Below are 21,452 nucleotides of genomic sequence, written 5' to 3' on the forward strand. Positions count from 1 at the left end.
AAAGACGAGTTTCCATCAACATTGTCACATATTGGGCTAACTTAGGCTTCCAGAAACTTACGTACGCTGCCTATGTAAGGGCAGCCTTACATAGAATGCATTACAGGAATCCTTTCCTTGAAGTGGCCAACTCTGGCAAGATCAGCTTTCTCTAGAAAAGATCAAGTTGACATTATGGACAAAGGTAGTAATCCTGTTCAAACTTCCCTGGGGGCAAGTCCTGCTGAACTCAGTTGGGGCTGACTTCTGAGTAGACATGCATAAGATTGTATGACAGCTTAGCAGAAATACATTCCCGGCCAGTGCCTCCATCTGTCTGGCCAGGCACACTCCCAAATGGCATGCCTTTTCTTTCAAGGAAGCATACAGCCTGTTCCAGAAAACAAACCATGACTTTGTTTCTAAATTGTAATTAGTGCAAGTCATCTGAACTGTGCTTGAGATAACATTAAATTTTGTTTTAAAGATACGATACAGGATCATCAGGAGATCGTTATGATTCAGTACTAGGACGAACTGGGTACAGTTACTTGGAAGACCGTAAACCTTATTCCAGTAAGCTAGAAAAAGAAGATACAGATTTTAAAAAGGTAACAGTTCTAAGGAAATAACTGTTGGGGGGGGGGTTGGTGGCGGGAGATTGTGTATAGTTTTGTGAGTTCAATTGCACACACACTTCTTATGCTCCCAGAACAGGTAACTTGTGCAATAGCAGAGGAAGCTTTGAGCATTGTTTCTCTGCGCTGCTTGTCTTACATGCATTCATAGGATCAGTCCAAGATCTTCCCTCAGGTGCAGATTCTGCCCCCTCCAATTCTGTAGGGTTAGACACAAGTACCCCCTGATACTTTCTTCAATGAGCTGAGCTCTTAGAGGTCCAGCCCCTTTGCATTTTCTCCTCTAGGCTCCAGCATTGCCACTTACTTCAGCAGCCCTCTCATACCTATATGTGGACTAGCCTGCCCTGAGCTGTCGTTTCACCTTACTGACAAAAGCGAACATATTTCTCCCTTGTCCTACTATAAGCCCATTTCTTATCAGTCCTCTTTCCCACCCACAACTGCTCTGAACTCACACTGATTTTTTAAGTAGTCATTCCCTACCCTTCCTCTCTGTATTTCCCCCTCCTTATGTGAGAGGATGCCATATTTTGGGAAGCTGAAGAGACTTGGCCTTTCCAATATTTAACATAAGCTGAAGTTGCAGTTTAGTTATAATTCATACCAAGGAGAGGTTTGACCCATGAATTCAACCCCCTGCAGCCAGCTGTCCTTAAGGTTGTCTTAGAGCAATAGTTCTTAGATTTTTTAGCACGGGACCCACTTCTTAGCATGTCAATCTGTCTGGGACCAGAAGTTAAGTCATGGTTGGAAGTGACATCATCAAGCAAATTAAAATAAATAATTATGAATAAATTAAAGTAAAACAAATAATTAGAAAGGGGAGATGAGATGGGGAAGCGAGCTGTGTTCCACCAAGTGAACTCCCTGCAGCCTGCCTGCAATTACCTCAAACCTCCCTCACCAAAATCAGTAAAATTTCCAACTATACCCAGTGCCCAGTTCAATTTAAGTCCTTATATTTAAACCAGTTCAGTGTGTTTTGGGATGAAATCAGTTTTAAATCCACCATTTGGGGGAGAGGGGCCCTAGACATTCAAAGCTTCCCTCTAAACATCATTAAAACCCAAAAGTGATGAGGAGAGGAAATGAGGCCACACTGGAAGGGGTCGGGTAGAGGAGTCTGGAGAAGGCAACAACCCTTTCCAATAAAGCAATGGTTCCCAAAACTATTAGCACTAGAACCCACTGTTTAAAATGAGACTCTCAGGACCCACCTAGCTTTAAAAGTCTAAAAAATTTTTTTTAAAAAACCCTTAACAGTGCAAACCTCTGTTTTTATCCTTTCTAGTGTGTGTGTATGGGGGTGGGGGCTGTCTTCTGGAGCATTAATTGAGCTCCACTTGCATCAGATTGGGATCATTCTTGTAACATTGGATTCCTCTCAGCCTGCCCATTGCAATGAACCAAGGCACAGTTGCCTACTCACGAGTAAATGTGCAGTGTGGTTCAGTTTCTGTCAGGCGCCATGCATTTTCCTTCTAAGCTATAAATTGTCAGTTTCAACTTTGCTACCCACCAACAATTAGGTCGTGACCCAAAGTTTGAGAAACCTTCCCTTAGAGTATTTGTTACTCCTCTACTGAACTCTCTGAGTCGCAGTACTGTGCGGAGCACCTGCCCAGTATTAGCTGAGAAAGAAAACTTCAGTGATTAAAAGTGCAAACTTTTAAGTTTTTCCAGGCAGAAGCATAAACCAATTCTTAATTTGCAGGTCTTTATAAAAGAACTTTGGGCAATAATATCAGCTTATAAATAAAATCATATAATGCAAGTTTGAAAAAAAATAAATGAAAGTTAAAAATATATTTTGTGTTTCTTAGCTTTATGAACAGATCCTAGCTGAAAATGAAAAACTGAAAGCACAGCTACATGATACCAACATGGAACTGACAGACCTTAAGTTACAGTTGGAAAAGGCAACTCAGGTTTGTGTTCCCAAACTCTCAGTATGGAGCACCAAGAATCCGATTAGAATTGTTTGTTGCACGCATGGTTTTTAATGGCTCTTTTAAATTACTTTGATGGTCTGTTCCATTTTTGTTACAAACTTGGCATAAAAGTTACATTAGAAATGTAAAAGAGCAGACATGCTAAATTTTATTCCCTTTATATGGAATATCCCATTGGAAGGTGAATTATGGTTAGATGGCACTGGGGTTGGTTTAACTCAGGATTTAATAAACCATGATTCAGCCAGGTCCATGTGTAGAGAGGGGGTTGGTGAGGACAGTGCAGCCCTGTGGGACTTCAACATTGTCATATTATCTGTGCCATGGCTTCGGTGTTTCAGGCTTTGTTCACTAAGTTCTTAGGAAAAGAACTATTGAAAGCAGTAAGAATATATGGTGTCGGTAGTATTTTGGTAATATAACCAAGCTTTTCTTGTCTGCAGCTTTTTCCCACTTCCACTCTTTTTTTGTTGTACATGACCCTGCATGTCATCAATTTCTGTTTCAGAGACAGGAAAGATTTGCTGACAGGTCTCTGCTAGAAATGGAGAAAAGGGTAAGTTTCTCTTTAGTTTAAGGCTGATATAATTTAGACAGTCTTGTAAAGCAATAATTTGAATTGGAAAGTGTGTGCTATTTTAGAGGAAGGGTTAGCTGTATATGTTGTAAACTGAGAAACAAAGGCAGATGATTGGAAAATGTTTTGTATAACTGAAAATTTAAATAAGTATGCTCTGGTGTAATCAATTTAGTGTAAGATGCACATCGTGAACTAGGTTTCATTCACCTGTTGTATTTCAAGACTCTCAGTAACCTTAGATCAGGGGTGTTGAACTCATTTTATGCAGCAAGCTGATTAGTGTTCATAGCGCCTGCTGAGGCCTGGAAGTGATGTCATTAAGTAGGTGATGATAAGAAATAAGCACTTTTTTTTCTCCGTTAGGAACTCATTAGCTGCAAATGACAGAAGAGAAAATATGCAAACCTTTATCATACTTTGAAGATATGGGAGAGCCCAATTATGTGGGCCACCCTTTCAGCAGCACCACTTCTGCTGAGTCATCTGCAGAAATGGCAACTGAGAAGTGCCCTACAAAGTGACACCACAGCAGAAGTGGCACTGTTGAAAGGGTGGCCTGTGTGATAATAGGCTCTCCCAGCATCTCAGAAGCTTCTCCCTTTCTCACCCCTTTTGGTCTGCCTCGTTCTTTGTACTGTCCTCACCTTTTGAGACCTTGTTCCGTCTCTTCTTTCTAGTGTCTCTGCAGAAGTGATGCTACTGAAAGGGTGGCATGGGGAGAGCCCATTTGTCTTGCAGAGCACCTTTTCAGCAGTGATGCCTCAGCAGAAGTGGCATGGCTGAAAGGGTGGCCTGCATGATAATCGGGCTCTCCCAGTGCTGCCCTTTCAGCTGTGTCACTTGCAGCTCAGCAGCTGAGAGCAACTGATGTGGTGCTGGGAGAGCCCAGTTATCACAGGGGGCAGATAAATAGCTTCCAGGGGCTATATCTGGCTTGTTTGACACCCCTGCCTTAGATTCTAAAGTACTGAAGCATCTCCAATATTGCTTTTGTATAAGAAAGATCTTTTAAAATATTTTTGCTGCTGGATTTGATGTTTGCAGGAATTGTCAAGTGCACTGTTGTCATACAAGATGGTAAAAGTAGCTGTTTTTATTAGACATAATCAGTACCCACTTACTATAGATGACAGTACACTCAGTATGCCCCATACAGTCACCTCCAGGAGTACACAGTGCAGCTGCCAAGTTCACAGCCAGGAGGTAGTGGCTGGCAGTGCTGTTGGTTTCAACTGGGTCTCTGCGTGAGGAGATGTCAGTGATGGTGCATCATGATTTGCAAAACTGTAGCCGACACTTAGCTGGATGGGTGTGCTACATGCAGCTAAGGATAAGGATACACTTAGCATCCATAGTCAATCTGGAGACTACTATTTATGCTGTTCCCCTCTTACATTTGCTTTTCACAGAAGGGATGTGCTGTGTATATTAATATAATAGCAACTGTAAAAAAAAAAAAAAACACCTTGCCCCAAACACAGCCCCTCCACATTCGGTCTTGCAGTTCTTATTTTAGTGGAGAATGTAAAGTCTGTGGCTTACAGCAGTTAACTCACTGTTACTTAACTGAGCACTGCTACATGTGAACGTATTTCTCTGAAACTTAATTCTTCCCAGAAGTGGTTCAATGAATTCAAAAGTTATCACAGCAAATTATTACAGGAAGATAATTGCTAAGCTGGGGAAAAATATGCCTAGGGAGTCACTTAACTATGATTAAACTATATTCAAATGGTTTGTATCTGAAAGGTGACCGACAAGAGTCAGTATCTACGGGGCGGTATGATCTAACCAGAGTTTTACACACCTCAGTTGATGCTGCTTGCTGTTTTGCATAACACTATTGAATGCAGGAGTCAGTGTACACGGTGCAGTAATCTGCTTGGTCTTTCACACTTTGAAAACAATTGAATGTCAGTATCCGCAGCTGCTTCTTAATGAGACCCACTGCATTGTCTTAACATGAGGCAAGACTCAAATTATGAATGTGTTGTCCATTGTATGTATGCTGACAGAATATGCACTGGGACACACACATAATATTAGTACTTCTTGAGTGCAGACTAACAATTGCCTGTCTATGAAAGCTTATGCATTGAATTTTCTTTTTCCTAAAGCAATTGGTATCTTATATGTGCATTTTTTGTATGCTGAAACACTGCAGAATTTACTTAAAGGAGTAATAGGACTGATATTATAAAACCTATTGCTTGTTCAGCTTTATGTAAAGAATGGATTGGACTGGAAGAATTTGATGGGGGGGGGAAGTCTTCCATCGTCATGGTTTTCAATTGGAAATATTTTTTTTATGCAGCACTGGCCTCACAAGTCTCTTGTCCTCACTGTGCTTATGGTTGTTTAGTCTTGAAAATCTGAAACTGCACTACAGTCACTGTTTAAAATATATAACTGATGTTTTACTGCTTGTCACTAATGCATGTCCTTTGCTGTAGGAACGAAGAGCTCTAGAAAGGCGGATATCTGAAATGGAAGAGGAACTCAAAGTAAGTTGAGCGCCAAGTGTCTTAAACTGAAGCCAGTAGCCTTGGTGATAAACTACAACTGGAAATTATTTGCTCTGTGTCTTTAAGGAGTACATCAAATTGTTGAATTTCACTTCTGACTTTCAAAGACTTTTTTACATAGCCTTGCAGCCACAATGTTAGTGTGATCTGAAAGAATGGTGCTTGTTTAAAGAATGGTAGCATGTTGTATCATACAAATTAATTTACTTTAGTGCAATAATGTAGAAAAATTGTTCTCAGAGGTTGCCTATTGTCCTAGTGTGCTTGGTGGATCCAGAATTTTTCTAGGGTTCCACAATTCTGTAAACAATGACCACATTTTTTGTTTCTAAGAATAATTAGGCTGCATTTTTCCAAATGAGGTAGCTTTCTAAAATATCAACAGAGCATTGTTTGGTAGTGCAGAAAATGGTCACCAAAATGGAACAGGGGAGCGGAGCACCATCTCTATGGTGGAGGACTAAAGCATTTGGTACTTTTTGAGTTTTTTAAAGGAGGCAACTTGAACGATATTATAGAAGTGTGGGGAAAAAGTAGATCAAGAGATTATTTTATTTCTTATACTAGAATTCAGACATCCAGTGAAATTGATGGGTAGTAATTTAAGGACGGATTTTAAAAATGCTTCATACAATGCATGTTGAATTTATGGAATTCACTGCTACAGGATGTGGTGATATTCACCAGCTAAGATAGTTGTAAAATAGGATTAGGGACATTCATGGAGGGTAGTTTTGGCCAATGGCTGCTTGTTGTGATGGCCACGTGGAACCTTTAGATTCAGTCCTTTTTTTCTTCTAAGTTCAAATACTGTACTACCCTTCTCCTTTGTGGGTTAGGTGGCTTCCAACAATAAGAATAAGTAAGAACAATTCTACAAGTAAGAATAATAAGTAAAGCATATAATTATAAATAAAACAATAAAATAATAAAGAATAATAATAAAGCATCATAATCAAACAGCAACAAATCGTAAGATGCAATCAGGCAAGATAATAGTTGAGATGTTTGGCAGTACCAAAGGGCTCCTTGAACAGGATGTTTTCACAAGGTGCCTAAAGGCATACAGTGTTGTCGCTTGCCTGATCTTTGCAGCACAGGGTAGGGTATACTGCTGTATCACCACTACCACCACAGAAACCCTGGTTTTTATGGATGCCCAAATTTCTAATTTGTCAAGCACCTGAAATGGGGCCTCAGGTTGTGATCTGAGCCTGCAGAGAGGCCCATGCAGGTGAAGATGGTCCTTTAGGTATCCAGGTCCTGAGCCATTTTGGTTCTTAATGGCCAAAACCATTGTGGAATTGAGCCAAGAAGACATGGGAACCTGGTGCAACCCACACAGTACAGGTGTTCTGTTCTCCTAGCATGTTATCCAGTTAGCAGTGTGGCATCTGCATTTTGCCAAAGCATGTGAGTTGTCTTCACGACCAGTCTCACGTATGCATGGTACAGTAGTCTAGTCTAGATGTGATAAGAGCACAGATCAATGTGGCTGGGTCTGACTTCTTCAGGAATAGCTGCAGCAAGTGCACCCACAAAAGCTGTTGAAAGGTGCTCCTGATTAATGCTGACACTTGATCCTTCTTGAGGAGTCCCGGGTCAGTGATCAGCTCCAAGACGAGAACCTGCTCTATCAAGGGGGGATACCAAGCCTATCAAAAACTGGTTTTAAATCTAGATTCAGCTGCGTTAACTCTCCAAACCAACAGCACCTCTGATTTGTCTAGGTTAAGCTTCTGTTTATTTACACCTATTCATTCCCTCACAGCTGAAACCATGGTTTAGAGCAGGGGTTGCCAAACGTTTTGGCCAGAGGGCTGCATCAAATGTCTGGCATGGTGTTGGGGGCAGGATTTAAATAGGATCCCGGATACTTGGATGTATTCAGGGTGGTATGGGATACTATTTTCTGGGGAGAACTGTTACCCTTGGGCTTTGATTCTGGGCTTTCTGGAAGTAGTTAGCTGCAGAGGAAACAAGATGCTGGACCCCCGGCCCTTTGGTCAGATTGAGCAGGACTCTTCATATGCTTATGTTCTCTGTTTAACCTCTAATTTTATTTTAGTATGTGAAATTAATTCTTTAGAAATAGATTTGTGCTCAGCAAAATTAATCTAGACTACAGATGAAGCTCAACTCTGCTCTGATAAAACTTCATACTTTGATGAACTTCATATTTCAAAAATTTATCAACTGATAATTTATGGAAATCAGTAACAATAAAAAGTACATGTTTACCTTTTTAATATTTGGGATCCTATATTACTACTATTTAGATAAGTTATCCATATTTAGGATTCTTTGGCTATCAAGCAGTAGTTCTGTAGTTTGAGAATCTAAACATTCCAGGGTTCCTTTTAGTATAGAGGCAACAGGTGTGAAGTAAACACAAGTCAGCTATTTGTAGTTGGCTGTAGTCAGCTGTAGCAATACTCAAGAGAAATATGCAAAATGTACAGTGTAATTTCACATTTAGCCCTCTATAATACTCAGGGCACATTACACATTAAAAAAAAGAAAAAAGAAAAGCCCTCTTAAATTCTTTCCCAACTTTACTTAAAATAATATTACTGAAAGCTTTAAAAGATAAAAGTTCCCCTTCGGATGTTTCTGCGGACTGCTGCGCCTATTTTGCTCTTCAGCCATGTTATCTTCCTTAAGGCATCAAAAAGCTGTTGCTGTGTAACTCTTGTATTCCTTCACAGTTCCTATCTCTTCCTCTCATTCTGCTTCTAAACTAAATTCACTTCTCCAGATTGAACATGCTCATCTCCACAGCAGTGTTGACACCAGGCAGGTAGCTGCAGGCCTACTGTGCTAACAGCTGTTGACTCCAGAAAGAAAATGGTAGCATGATCATGACTGGAGAGTCTGTACTGCAAGGAGCTTGATCTCCATTTCCTTGCAGGTCCAGTTGTAATAACAGCAGGCTTGATAAGCAAAAGGTTGTGGCTGGTGTCAGGAACTGCTGGTGTTGAAGCTACTCGTGTGAATGGGACAGAACCAACCCCCAATGGCAAAACAGCAGCATGATGGCAGTACTCCCATTTATTTAATGTGTGTCAGCTTATGCCCGACAAAAGGCACCACTGCAGCTTCCACAAAAATCAATATGCAGCATTTACAAATTGCCATTTAAACTCATGTCAAATTGATGATGATAACCTTGAGAGCAGGCATTCCCTTAAGTACCAAGGGAGGGAGGGCTGAGACCACTTCGGCCTTTAAAGACCAACAGCAGCACTTTGAATGGTGCCTGGTAACTAAGAAAGCATCCAGTGCAGCCCTCTGTGGTTTATGCCCGTTAACAAACCTAAACAGTTGTCTTCTGAACTATTTGCATTTTTCAAAGGTTCGCACTGTGTTCAGTACAGTAATCCCAGTGGTCAATGCATTTGCTTTGAATCTAGGGGCCAGCCAGGAAAATTAGGAGCCCAACCCCGAACCTCCTGCCCAAACACAGCCTTTTATTCTATACTGAGGCCAAACCCTGCCCCTGCCTCCCACCTGATGCTCTGCCTCACTGCCCAATCAGTTTTCCCCTTGTTTTATTGGGAGGGGGAAACCAGCTTTTGTGCTTTCTTTTCTTTGTCAAGGGAAGGGGTCAGCTGGTGCATCAACTGAAGCTAGGGTTTACCCAAATATTCAGAATCATCTTCAGGCTGAAGATCCAGTCTTTTAGAGTGAATAGGAGCCTCTTTCCACGTTAGCCTGTTTTGATATTAGGTGGCAAGAGAGAAGAGAAATTGTTCTAGCATAATAATAATATTGAACTATGTGACAGTTAGTCCAGGAGCAACCCAGTCTGTGGTTACTTTTTAATTGTTACTCTGGAAAGTTGTGTTTGATCATTAGCTGTCCTTAAATTATACTTCTGCATGTGCTGTTTACTTGCTCTCCATTCACACTGTCACCTGTTGCTTAAGAAAAGGATCCATCTTTACATCTCTCTTTTTTCTTTTAGTTGCTCTCACCTGTGATCCCTTTTCAACATGCCACAATTGCATTTCTCTCATGTTGGTTCCTGTCTCTTTGATTCCTGCAGAAACCATATCAAGTAAAGCACGTTCAGGCTTTGAGGCATTTAAATGAGCGACTGCTGGCTGAGAATAGGGCCCTGACCAGAGTGATTGCCAGACTGTCAGGTGCCTGTAGGCATCTCTGCCTGGAGGCAGTTCTGTGGATTTGTAATTTCCCCCCTTTTCCTCCCTCTTTGTAGCAGGCAGATGTTAAATTTCTGCTAGTGTCATGGCCTGCATCTCCCACTTATTAATGCTTGTGTGCCTGAAGACTGCTTATGGCTTGAATATAGAAGTGCAGCTTATGCGCATGGTGTCCAGTCCTGCTTTTGTACAAACACCTCCTTAGTATACCTGGTTCATTGATAAGGATGCTCATTATTAAAGTTTGAGTCAGCCCATAACCACTTTTATTAGAGCAAATGGAAAAGCCATAAAACACTACCTAGCACAGACCAGTACTGTTTCGTTCCTTGGATGTACATCAAAAACAAAATGTTTTTCTTTGTAAACAAAATGTTATCTTTGTGTGGTAGCGCAGCATGAAGCTTTTCAAGCCCCAGTGATCAGCTGGGAAATGGCATGCCAAATGGCATCAGCACTTCCTTTAAAAGAGAGGATTGGGATCACTTCAACACCAGACATCATACTCTTTGCATCCAGTGCTTTGGATTTTATTCTTAATTTTGCAGTTACTTGTATAGTTAGTTGATACAGTGGTGGAATAGTGATGCAGACAGAAGCATTTTTGCCTCAGTGATCACAGAAGTAGCAAATTGCATAGCTGTCCTGTAGTAACTTGACTTCTGGGACAACTATGCCCATCCTGTTGAAGAGGCTTAAACTGTTATAGCTCTCCAGTTAACGGTCTCATTACTGGACATGTCACAGTTCTGAAAGTTCATATTTTTAACTTCCTTGTAGGACGTGACTGCAGTTGTGCTTGTGCCAGTAGCGGGACACTGAGTTTTAGACTTGAGATACCTTGCCCACTTCCTAGAACATGAGCAATGGAGGGATGGGGGGGGGTGTTCTTTGGTTCCTTCTATAAGCACAGGCTTTTGAACGTTTGTGTCTCACCAGTTTTTCTGTTGGAAAGTTGGTGAAGATCATGAATGCAAAATGTGAATGCTAAGATAGCTGCATTCCAACCATGTGGCCAAGTTGTGCTTGTTTCCTCTGATAATTGTAAGATACTAGAAAGCAAACTTCCTCTCTATGGATACAGGTTAAAGTAATAAACTAATTGAAGTAGAAGCACCCTATCCTGCAGTGCTAATGTTCTGTGCTTTTCATGCAGTCTGAGTTATGATAGAATAAAACCACAGTGTGCACTTCTTGTTAAATAGGCCCTTGTTTAGCACAGCTCTCACAAACGCATTTCCAAATCCAATCTAAAGAAGGCTACACATAATGGTTTATTTTAATTGTGACTTTAGTTACTGAACAATGTGTACAGAATGTTTTACACTGTGTGTGTTGTAATCTTGCTTGAAACCAAATATTTTGGATGTTTCTTATTGTATTAATGGTTAAAGAAAAGCCCATCTGTATTAGTGTGTGTATAATGGGGCTAAAGGGAAAAGCCCTGGAAGAATGCACAGCTATTTCCAAGAATAGTCACCGGTGTTCACTCAAGTGATCTAAGCCTTGTAAATGGCTCAGTCAGCCTTATTTTGAGTGATTGCCAGACCCCATTTTACCAGAGGGGAGGGTGTCATCACATCACATTTACTGTCCCATCTTCTCAACTCAGATCTATCCACCATACTTCAAAACTCATATTTTGTGGTAACCAATACATGCATGTTCTCCTCCTCTACTTATCTGTGAAGAATGCCCATTCCTCTCTAGTCAAACACATGCACTGTTACCACTGCACACATTTCATTCTTCCCTCTAAATGCAGAACAAAGATCTTTTTTGCTAGAGGTGGCTGGGAAAATTTGGATGCCAGATACTTGGTGGATATTGAGTGCGCATGTTGAAGGGGCTTGGTTAGTCAATGGCAGCTTTCCATTTTGGAGTGGCTTTCTCTAGCATGACACAGCCAGCTCATACCATGTGCTTGCAGTTTAATTCATGGTGCTCAGTCAGACCCAGGTGGCTGTATTTCCTTCTGACCACCTTTCTAGTTCAGCAAACTTCTGGGGAGATAACTGATGCAGTCATTAGAATGGCTGTATTTTGTGTCCCTGTTGAAAGTGGAGGTTCTGTTTCTTATGGACACATCTGTATGCTTTCCAAGAGAGGTTGGATTTTTGCCTAGCACATACAGGCAACTCCAGTATCAAATGTTGCAGCAGAACATAGATAGTGATCAAAACAGGTGCTAGAAATACCGGAAAATGTTTTTGGTTTTCTTTATTTGCGTTCTTACAACTTGTATACATTTCCTTAGGGACTTGATTTGATATTGGTATACTGCCAAACTTTCAATAGTTTCACAAAAGAAGTCGAAGTGGTGTTCAGTGATGCTCCTGGTGCCTCTTGCCCCATTTTGTACAGTGTCAGTACATTTCAAAGTAGCTTGAGTTGCACAGAAAGGCATTCTTTATCCAGAGTCAAATTTGCCATTTTTCTGTATTTGAAGTGAGAAATATGAAAGAGAAGAAAGTTGTTCAGCTGCAAAGCAGGGGGAAATGAGCAGTGGGATGTTCAGGAGAGTCACTCTTTTAAAACTAGAAAAATTGAGTGTATGTTGAGTGTTGGAACTTCACAAACCTCAGAATAAAGCCTTCAGAATAAAGTTGAAGGCTTTGGAACAAAGCAACTGTATAATGGGAAGACGTATGAAGGCACGACTCAGTTCAGTGGATTATTTTGATTATTAACCATCGTTCCAGTTCCATGTATTTCAATACGTAAACCTCCTTACTCTCCTCGGGACTGCACTCATCATCACTGTTACAGCCTTGCCATGAAATGCTTTAGCCTTGCCCATATTCGTGTGTGTGTTTGGGCCTGCATTTGCATCTGCTGGGTATGCTGTATCTTCCCAGCATATTGGTTTTGGAATGTAATTCAGCAAAATGTTTAATTAAAACACACACACACACACACACACACACACAGAGAGTGTGGTGCTCAGAGGTTATGCCTGCTCTCCTGCAAGTTGAGAAGTCTCTCCCCATCCCAGTCCCAGATATTTAAAAACAAATAAGCCCTTTGCACTTTTTCAGAAACACTCTTCTTTATTACTTCGCCTATTCCAGCCCTGAGGCTTGGCATTCCTAACAGGTTCCAGGGTCCAGCTGTACAGTACACCCAGGACCAGGAGTACACAGCACTAAAAATTGTTTTGTGCACACCAAGCTGAATTGAGCAAATTAAGTCAATGTGCATGCTTTTGCATATGGAACTCACTTCAAACCTCCTCCCGCTGCCCCCTTGTTTGTGGTTAAATGTACTTAAGGGGGAGGGACTGTTGGTATTGAGCATTTTTGTCCCTTGTCATATGTACCTGCTCAGTGGCTTTCTTTTTCTTTGATAGATGCTACCGGACCTGAAGGCAGATAACCAGAGGCTAAAAGATGAAAATGGGGCCTTGATCAGAGTTATAAGCAAACTTTCCAAATAGAATCATTTACTCCAGCTGCAGATCATGAGATTGCACATAATTAGTAACTCCAGTGGACCAGAGCATGGCAGTCACTGGAAGCCTGGGAAGATTTCTTGGAGACTGTCATTTTCAGATATCCTGCCAAATGCCCTCTTACCTGGGTGTGTGTGTTTTTTTAACCAAGATCATTGTTTCATGTGTTAAAGCAGCTGCTGAGAAGACAAAATGACTGAGAAATCTTGTTTACAGCTACCGCATATAAGGAAAGTGTTCAAGGCCAGATAAGCCTCAGATATTTAACCAGTAAGCCTTAGTTGTACATAAACACAAGCATAAAAAAAAAAAGCTTTCTGCTGTCACAGGCAATTACTTTATTTTGTTGTGTCACGGTTCCTGATTTTTTTTCTATCCTGCATTTTTTTTCTTTTACATCTAGGTTTGGATTTGTGTGTTCTTCTCTAATTATTCATGTACTGATTTTTTTCCCCCTTGTACAGTGTTTTTCACAGCTTTACATTTACAGAGACCACACACCCCATTAAAATATAACTTGTGTAGCTAAGCCTGTATTGTCCAGCCAGCCAGCCACCCCAGAACAGAGGTTTGGTGGAACAGTTGCTTTCACTGTTGTGCAATATGCATTTATTTCCTATAAAAGATGCTTTAAAAGTCAGTTGAAAGTAGATTATTTTAAGACTCCTGTCTTCTGCCTTTATTGGTCACATTTTTAAAAAAGAAAAAGGGTTGTAGTGCAAGATGTTAGATCCTGTAACCTTCACATTCATTTTAGCAGGTACTGAGTGATGTTGTGTATATTAATGTGTATTGTTTGGATTTTTCAGACCACCACATGACATGCTTGAATATATTTCCCTATTGCAAATGTGTGTTAAAGCAGAATCCCAGAATAGTGTTTAACAAAAGTCAATTAATTTTTATGGTTTAAAAAAATTATATTGTATGGAGCCACTTATTTCAGATATGTTTAAACTATAAAAATACCTTCCCTCCCAGTTTTCATTTGAGTAGCATTCACCCATAATAAAACTTAAGTATAACTTCTTCACTACATTTCACATATCTGTATTTGATTGCTGCCCAAAACTGTTGTGCTAGCCAAAGTAATCTTTAAGTCATAAAAAAACAACCCAGCCCTGTTCCTCATTTATATGCACTGCTATTGCCATGTGAAAAGGCACCTAAGCTGATACCACCATCATCATGTCAGACCATTTTATACATTTCAGTGGCCTTTTTTAAAAAGAATACTCCAGTGAAGATAGCTTTTGTTAGAAAACAAACAGCTTTTATATTTTCACTAAAACCTACTAAATATAACCATCTTATTGGCCTACAGACTATTGCCTAAAACCACTGAACAGTTCAGCCATTAAAATAAATTGTACATTGTAAAGCTGGTAGTAGCTATTGTATTATTAATTATATTGTATACGATATTAAATGTGAATTTGTACCCCTTCATTTTAAAAGGTCATTTGTGTTCTACTGCCTACTTCTTGGGGAGGGCACTTGCTTCATGGGGGGGGGGTTATTTGCAGTAAGGAGGACATGAGTCCCCTTCATGGGATTGGGAGTTTTTGGGGGGAGGGGGAGGGAGGTTTTTTGAAGATGTAAGGTTTTGCTCTTACTACCAAGCTCAGGACTCTTCATTTTAAAGGTACAAGGATAGTTCTGGGATATATTGTTACAGTAGGTCTATATGAGTCAGCAGTTTGAAGATGGACATCTTTCATGGTCAAGCTAGTACAAACCCAACAGAGAACTGATCCATCTGAGTGGCTGCAGCACACTGAATATTGTTGTAGAATGGTAGGCATATTGTGGATTATATTTGGTAAAGTTTTGGATGCCTGTGAATGATTAAATGTGTAATATTTTAGTGTTTTATATATAGGTTATTTATTCTTTAAAAACCGAATGGCTACTGTGTTGCGTTGATTTTATTGGTAGTATTGAGCAGACTTTGCATCTGCATGAAACTACTTGCAAAACCCACTATTTTGCAAAAAAAAAAAAAATGTATTTTGACATATACAAATAAAATGAATAAAACTTTTAAATGTGTGAATTTTACTGACAATCCAGTGTAAGGATACACTTGATTTTTCAGTTTTGTGGGCATTTTTCATTGCTTCACTTGAATGCAAAGTACTTTTCAGAGATTGTGATCAAATTGTGTTTTTGTTTTTTGCACATCTGTAAATGCAGCAGTAAAAATGCCATATTTATGCAATCTGTAACAAACTGAAAATGTTTATATTACATAAATCTGTCTGCTTGCAGAAACTACACGGGAACCAGTTTTTTATGTGTTTTGCCATGGGAAAAAGTGTGTTAGAGCAATTGTTTAATTTAGACTTTTTTATAGCTGAACATTTTGGAGGTTTTACATAAAATCCTTCACCTAAACTAACTGCCCTACTTCTCCAAAATCTTTTGATGTTAACCCATTTCTCCTGACCCACAGGTGTACACATTTCATCCCTGTCACATATATGCAATATTGGGCAGAAATAGCTTTAACACAGTTTTCCATTAGGTAACCTACTTTTTTTAACACCTAGAATATAATAAACTTTAAATTGGCCATTAAACTAGCTAAATAAAAGAACTGTCCAGTCAGTTAGTCAGTTAGTATTCCCAGTTAGTACATATTAGAAATTAATCCTTTCCTGAAATTCAGCAATATAAACTTAGCTGGGACTTTAGTTTAAATGGGTAAAAATCAGCCCATTAATACAATGGCTATACCAGAGACAGAATGTCTTGAAGGGGGTGTTCCTGTTTTTCATAATCTGTGTAAGATTTCCAAATACAGCAGTACCTTGCACTTTCATTGGTTAGAGACCAGAGCGCGGATGAAAGTAAAAATGGATCAATGTTAAAGCATAGCCTTATTTAGCTTGCAATTTTATTTTGGCTAGTGAAAAACGTTAATAACTACATAACACATGCAAATATGTGTGAAACCGTAAACAGAAATAAAAGAAAAATAAACATCAGAACATCTACAGATGCCATGGGAGGTTGGATGAAATTGGACAAAAGAGGAAAGCATGTGGGTGAAATTTGAAAAGTAGTTATAATTGCAAGCTGTTGAAAGAGCAAAGAGATGAAAGTCAAGGTATGCCAGTAGCTGTTTTGTGACAAGAAAGAGAAGAAGAATGCCCCGATTACTTCTAGTCTAAGGGCCCAATCCTATCCTGATGCAGCCATGACTGTGGGGTGTGCACTGCATCCTGTGCTGGGAGAGCAGTCATGGAGCCCTCCTCAAGGTAAGAGAACATTTATTCCCTTTGCCTTGCTGGAATGCTGGGTAGGATTGGGCCCTTTGTATAATAGTTAGCTTGGCCATATCTGTGGTTAACAGGTGAAGAAGCTTCACTTGTAATTCTGTACAAATTTACATGGGAACAAGTTCTACTGAATTCAAGGGGCTTCTGTTGCCCTAGTCATACTGGTTTGTCCCCCACTATGCTAAGCCCAGTCCAGTCGTATGAACCGCAAAATGTGAGTAAGTGGTGGTGCAGAATCTGCTGTTTCAATATAGAATGTTGATCTTGTTTCAGTTTGATCCTTATTTCTGTGAAAAACTGAAATAATCTCAAAATAGCCCCACACTAGAAATCTAACAGTTGGATTGGGTAATGATTATGAAGTATTTTACATAGCAAAATAAATGAGAGACACCAGCAACAACCACTGGCCGGGGGGGGATGCATGCAGTGATGAGTTGAATAGGGACAATTTCTACTCTCCTGCTTAACTATAAGAGAGCCAACTCTGCCCATTTAGCACCTGAAGGAGCTAAACTTAATTACAAACCATATTTCTATTCAGGGAACAGAGACAGAGTTCAGTTATCTTATTATACCAGGGGAAAGCGATCTAGTTACGTAGTGGAGCAGAAGCCTGCTGCTGTGTGATGTGGGAATGTTGTGCTGGGCAACATGCCTGCTGATAAATACAATGCTCGGAACATAAGGTCATAAGCCTTGCTTTGGAGGGAACCTCTTGTCCGTATGTAGAATAAGTCAGGCAGTCAAAGTGGACATTGCATAGTTTAAAACTAAGCTGGTGACTCTTGTGGGGTGTCTATAAACCAGTGATGCTTCTAGAACTGCAACAGCTACAGACAAAACATTGGTTTTCTCACTCTCAAGTAAAACTAAAAATTTTGCTGTTTCAGAAAATATGGCTTAACACATAACAAAAACAAGATCTTTACCTTATTTCCTAAACCTGCAATCCTATGTCTATATATATGGGAATGAGTTCCACCTTGTTTCTGAATAAACATGCAGAGTACTACACTGCTCATATGTCTTAACTGTGTCACTCTGCCATACCATAGTATGTGGCCTTGAACAATCTTGCTTGAAAAAGTGGTGCGTGGGCTGCTGGATGTCAGTTGAAGGGGAAAAATGTTGGTTCTGTATTAGGATATACCATGACTGACGTGAGATTGAGAGTGCCATAGGCAACTTTAGGAGTGTATGGTGCTCAGACCCAACCATTTGGCAAGCACAATTTTTAAAGGCATTTGAACTGCCTCAATGAGTGTGAAAAAACAACTTGGAAGCACTGCCTCATCTACTGAGGCCCAAATACTGACCAACTTTCCAGCTCCAACATAGCTGTGACAGTGGGGTGTGTGCTGCATCTTGCAGTTGGGTGGCACTCACGGAGCACTGCCCAATAGGGGGCTCTGGATTTGGCAGAGCTGAGCTCTGGTCCCACCCCCTCCCTCCCTCCTGCCACACCTTTTCTGCCCTCTGCCCGCCCTGGAACACTTCCTCCATGCCCTGACCTCTCTGCCACCTGGTGCTTCGCACTGGACCGCCAGCCTCTGGTGCTGTTCCAGTGCAGACTTGCGCTGGGCCAGTGGTAATGCTCGCAAATGTACCAGTGGTGAGGTGGCACACACTGTTCACAATTGGACCCTAAGTCAGTCCAGAAGTTAATCTAACTCAGCACTGTCTACATGCTGATTATGAGTGACTTTATGGTATTTCTGTTGGGGTTCTTCCACACCGAACCTGGGCTCTTCAGCATGTAAAGCAGGTGTTCTGCTGCAAGAAATCTCCTCCAGCATTGCTATAAAGACATTAATGAACATTCCATGTGCTACAGTGCCCAGTTTAGAGCACAGAAACCAACCAACCAATATTTGGGGTACAACAAAAAATACCCTAATGTTGAATTGTACAACCACTTGGGGTGGTCATTTAAGGGCTTCCTTGCAGTGGAACCACTTGTATCCTGCAGAAGAAAGAGGCCAAGGTAATGCTTTGGCTTATCCAGTAACTAGAGATTAAAATGGTGGTTCTTTGAACTACTTTTGCCATGTAGCACACCCATGTTTCTGATTTAATCTTCTGTTGCCCACTCTAGCAAAACTTAGCTGCTCTGAAATCAATAGTTCTGGTTAATCGTGACCAATTGGAGAACAAATGATTGCAGTGACACTAACGTTTTGGATTGACTCTCACGTTTATGTTATGAGATGGGATCGGGAGTTTCAAAGTGACTTTTGCCAAACCCTTTTTAGCTGAGGTTCAGTACTTCTGTAAGTTTCTTAAACCCAACCAAGAACAGCTCCCATCCTATTCCCTCTCTTGGAGTCCCTTTTACTATGTGGTGTCTCCGAAGGGCCAGGATGCCATGGAAGAGTCAACCAGTGTTTCAGCCCTGCTACAGTTTGAATCTCTGTGAGTATTTTCACTTTTAAAATTACCATCAGCATTTAATGTGAATCTGTTTCCTTTTAAAAATATAAAGCACTGAGGTAACACCTGTTTTAGGAGCTGGATGTATATGGAAAGCAAACGTCACATCCGCATTCTGACTCTTCCGTATATGTTCCTCAGATATGAAACTAGATGGATTTCATGCTAAGTAGCCCCTTTGCAGGACCAAAGCCTGTGCCAGAAATAACCAGTTGAATGTTGTTCTGTGTGGCTGAGAAGTTAGGGTAGAGAAGTTATTTAGCACTGTGGGATTTGGTATGATACTGTAGCTTTTACTTTTGAATCAACTTGGGAGAGACTGAAAAATCCTTGGATGTCTCGTCAAAAGTGTTTTAATTTATTACATGCTTATAGCTTGCCTTTTGACCTCCTACAAGGGAGCTGTTCAAACTCCTGATCTTGGACAGGTGTGTATTGCTGGGGCTGACATTTCCTTTAAAAAAAAACATACACAGGAACAGGAACTATAGCAGAAGGTAAATGTGAAAACTTCAAAAGGCTGTTCTTGCCCTGCCCAGCATTAATTCAAGAAGCTTGGGAAGGCATTCTAAATTCAGCCAGCAGGTGGCATGCATGAGCTTTTCCAGGCAGAAATGGATTCTACGTATTAGAGTGGAGTTTTTTTGATGCAAAACCTGATACAAAGAATAATATACTATCCAATATCAAAAATAGTTTGTTAGGAACTGTTTCACTTTGGTTCTTCAGTTGAAAACATGTATTTTAAAATCAATTTAACAATTAGGGTTTTCAAAAGTAGTTAGGAGCTGTGAATGCACTATCACCTAAGGTAGCACTATATAGATTCTATCTACCTATCTATGATGATCTTCTTCTGATGTTCTTCTACTTTTCAAACACCCTTACTGTAGGATAAAACAAGTCATTTTGCAGCATTCTAGACTAGATCTGCATGTTCTCCATTTTCTTAGCCCATGTGATGAAACAGACTTTAACCTATGTGCCACAAACCTCTTACTGTACTCTGAAGTCTTGCAGCACTTCTCGCTATTACAAACTTGGTACAACTGCTCTTAGGGAATGTGGTCTTCTGTCTATTCATGGCACTTTCCCTGGGACCTAACTTCACTATTTCCTTATTCCAAGTCAGACTGTTTCAGCTAGCTCAGTGCTGGGAGTGGCACTACAGGATTTGACATGGGTTTTTTTCCCTACCAGGGCTTTCTGTATGCAAAGCAGGTACTTCCCGAAAGTGTGTGTAATAGTGCAATGGATTTTTTTTAAGGGAAAAGTTTCACAAGGAGTAGGGATTGCTTGCATTTTCCTCTCTTCCCTATGTCTATTCTAAATGCCCCCAAAATTGGTACTCCAAATTATCCTCCTTAAGCTTACTTGAAATGAAAAGCAGCCAACTGGCTTTTATTAGATATAGTTACATATCATATGCAGTTCTGTCAGTGTCACACTCATTACAGATGGCTTCAGTTAGCCATATCTACCCTACAGCTGCTTTCTGCCTCCTTCCCATTCCCTGTCTCAGGAAATCTGCAAATCCCACTAAATCTGTTTGCTCTCCATCTCCTAATTCTGTTGTGTTTCTCAGAGGTACCACATTTGTCCACCATAATAAATACTGTTCACCAGGTTCTTTTCCAGTTAATGTTTGACACTTAAATTATCCACCTCCACCCCATTGTCATAAATAACTCTTGCCTCACTTTAGGCTGCAGTCTCTACACTTACCTAGGAGTAAGTCCCATTGAAATAAATGGGACTTACTTCTGAGTAGACACACTTAGGATTGCACTTCTGCAGTGATTCGTGCCCTCCTAGTGAAGGCCATTGCATCACTGTAGTGCTGTCACAGGAACTAATCTAATAATTAATCTTATCCATTTCTCTCTTCACCAGCAATAAATAAATTTGACACATAATGGTAAGTCATTCAGTGGTAAAGTGGAACTAAGCTAAACTAAGCACAACCCTAAAGACAACAAAGAGTCTTGTGACAGTATAAAGACTAATATTTACTATGGCATAAGCGTTTGTAGACCAGAGCCCACTTCATCAAATACAGGAACATTATCTGCAGTTGGCAGGAGGGTGTACATGTGTGGGACATGCATATATAAAGAAAACTCAGCATTAGGGTGGAATGTCCATGAAATACAAGAAGTAGTTGGGGACAGTTTTAAGTAAAGTTTAAATGCGAAAGTTGGAATCAAGCTATGTTTAAATAAACAAAATAAGCACAGTGAGCAATTCACACTAAGAGGAATTGGGGGTAGCAAAGCCAGGGTTGTCTTAACACCTAAGACAGGCTTGAATTGAGACAGTGGTTCCTATTTTGTACACATTTCAGCATAGTTCTGTATCCTTGATACACTATCATTAGTATTACAGATACTATAATTATCCAGCACAGTAGGATGGACTACTTTCACCTATATTGCTGCTGT

General features: G+C 40.3%; 1 protein-coding gene across 7 annotated transcripts in view; it reads left to right on the forward strand.

Moving 5' to 3' along the window:
- Positions 1 to 14,743, forward strand: part of PPP1R12A (protein phosphatase 1 regulatory subunit 12A) — a 123,725-nt gene extending 108,982 nt beyond the window's left edge. For 4 of the 7 annotated variants that reach the window (XM_066633087.1, XM_066633091.1, XM_066633090.1 and 1 more), the window contains 5 exons: positions 467 to 590; positions 2,444 to 2,548; positions 3,081 to 3,128; positions 5,606 to 5,656; positions 13,193 to 14,743. In XM_066633087.1, the coding sequence (XP_066489184.1) occupies positions 467 to 590; positions 2,444 to 2,548; positions 3,081 to 3,128; positions 5,606 to 5,656; positions 13,193 to 13,279 (415 nt within the window). In that variant the 3' untranslated portion in view covers positions 13,280 to 14,743. Of the gene's footprint in view, positions 1 to 466; positions 591 to 2,443; positions 2,549 to 3,080; positions 3,129 to 4,901; positions 4,933 to 5,605; positions 5,657 to 13,192 lie in introns of all 7 variants that reach the window. The other 3 variants (XM_066633088.1, XM_066633092.1, XM_066633089.1) reach the window with 2 other exon arrangements.
- Positions 14,744 to 21,452: the final 6,709 nt, after the last annotated feature.

The sequence above is a fragment of the Tiliqua scincoides genome, chromosome 7 (genome assembly GCF_035046505.1).
Source record: "Tiliqua scincoides isolate rTilSci1 chromosome 7, rTilSci1.hap2, whole genome shotgun sequence".
NCBI classification, from domain to species: domain Eukaryota; kingdom Metazoa; phylum Chordata; class Lepidosauria; order Squamata; family Scincidae; genus Tiliqua; species Tiliqua scincoides.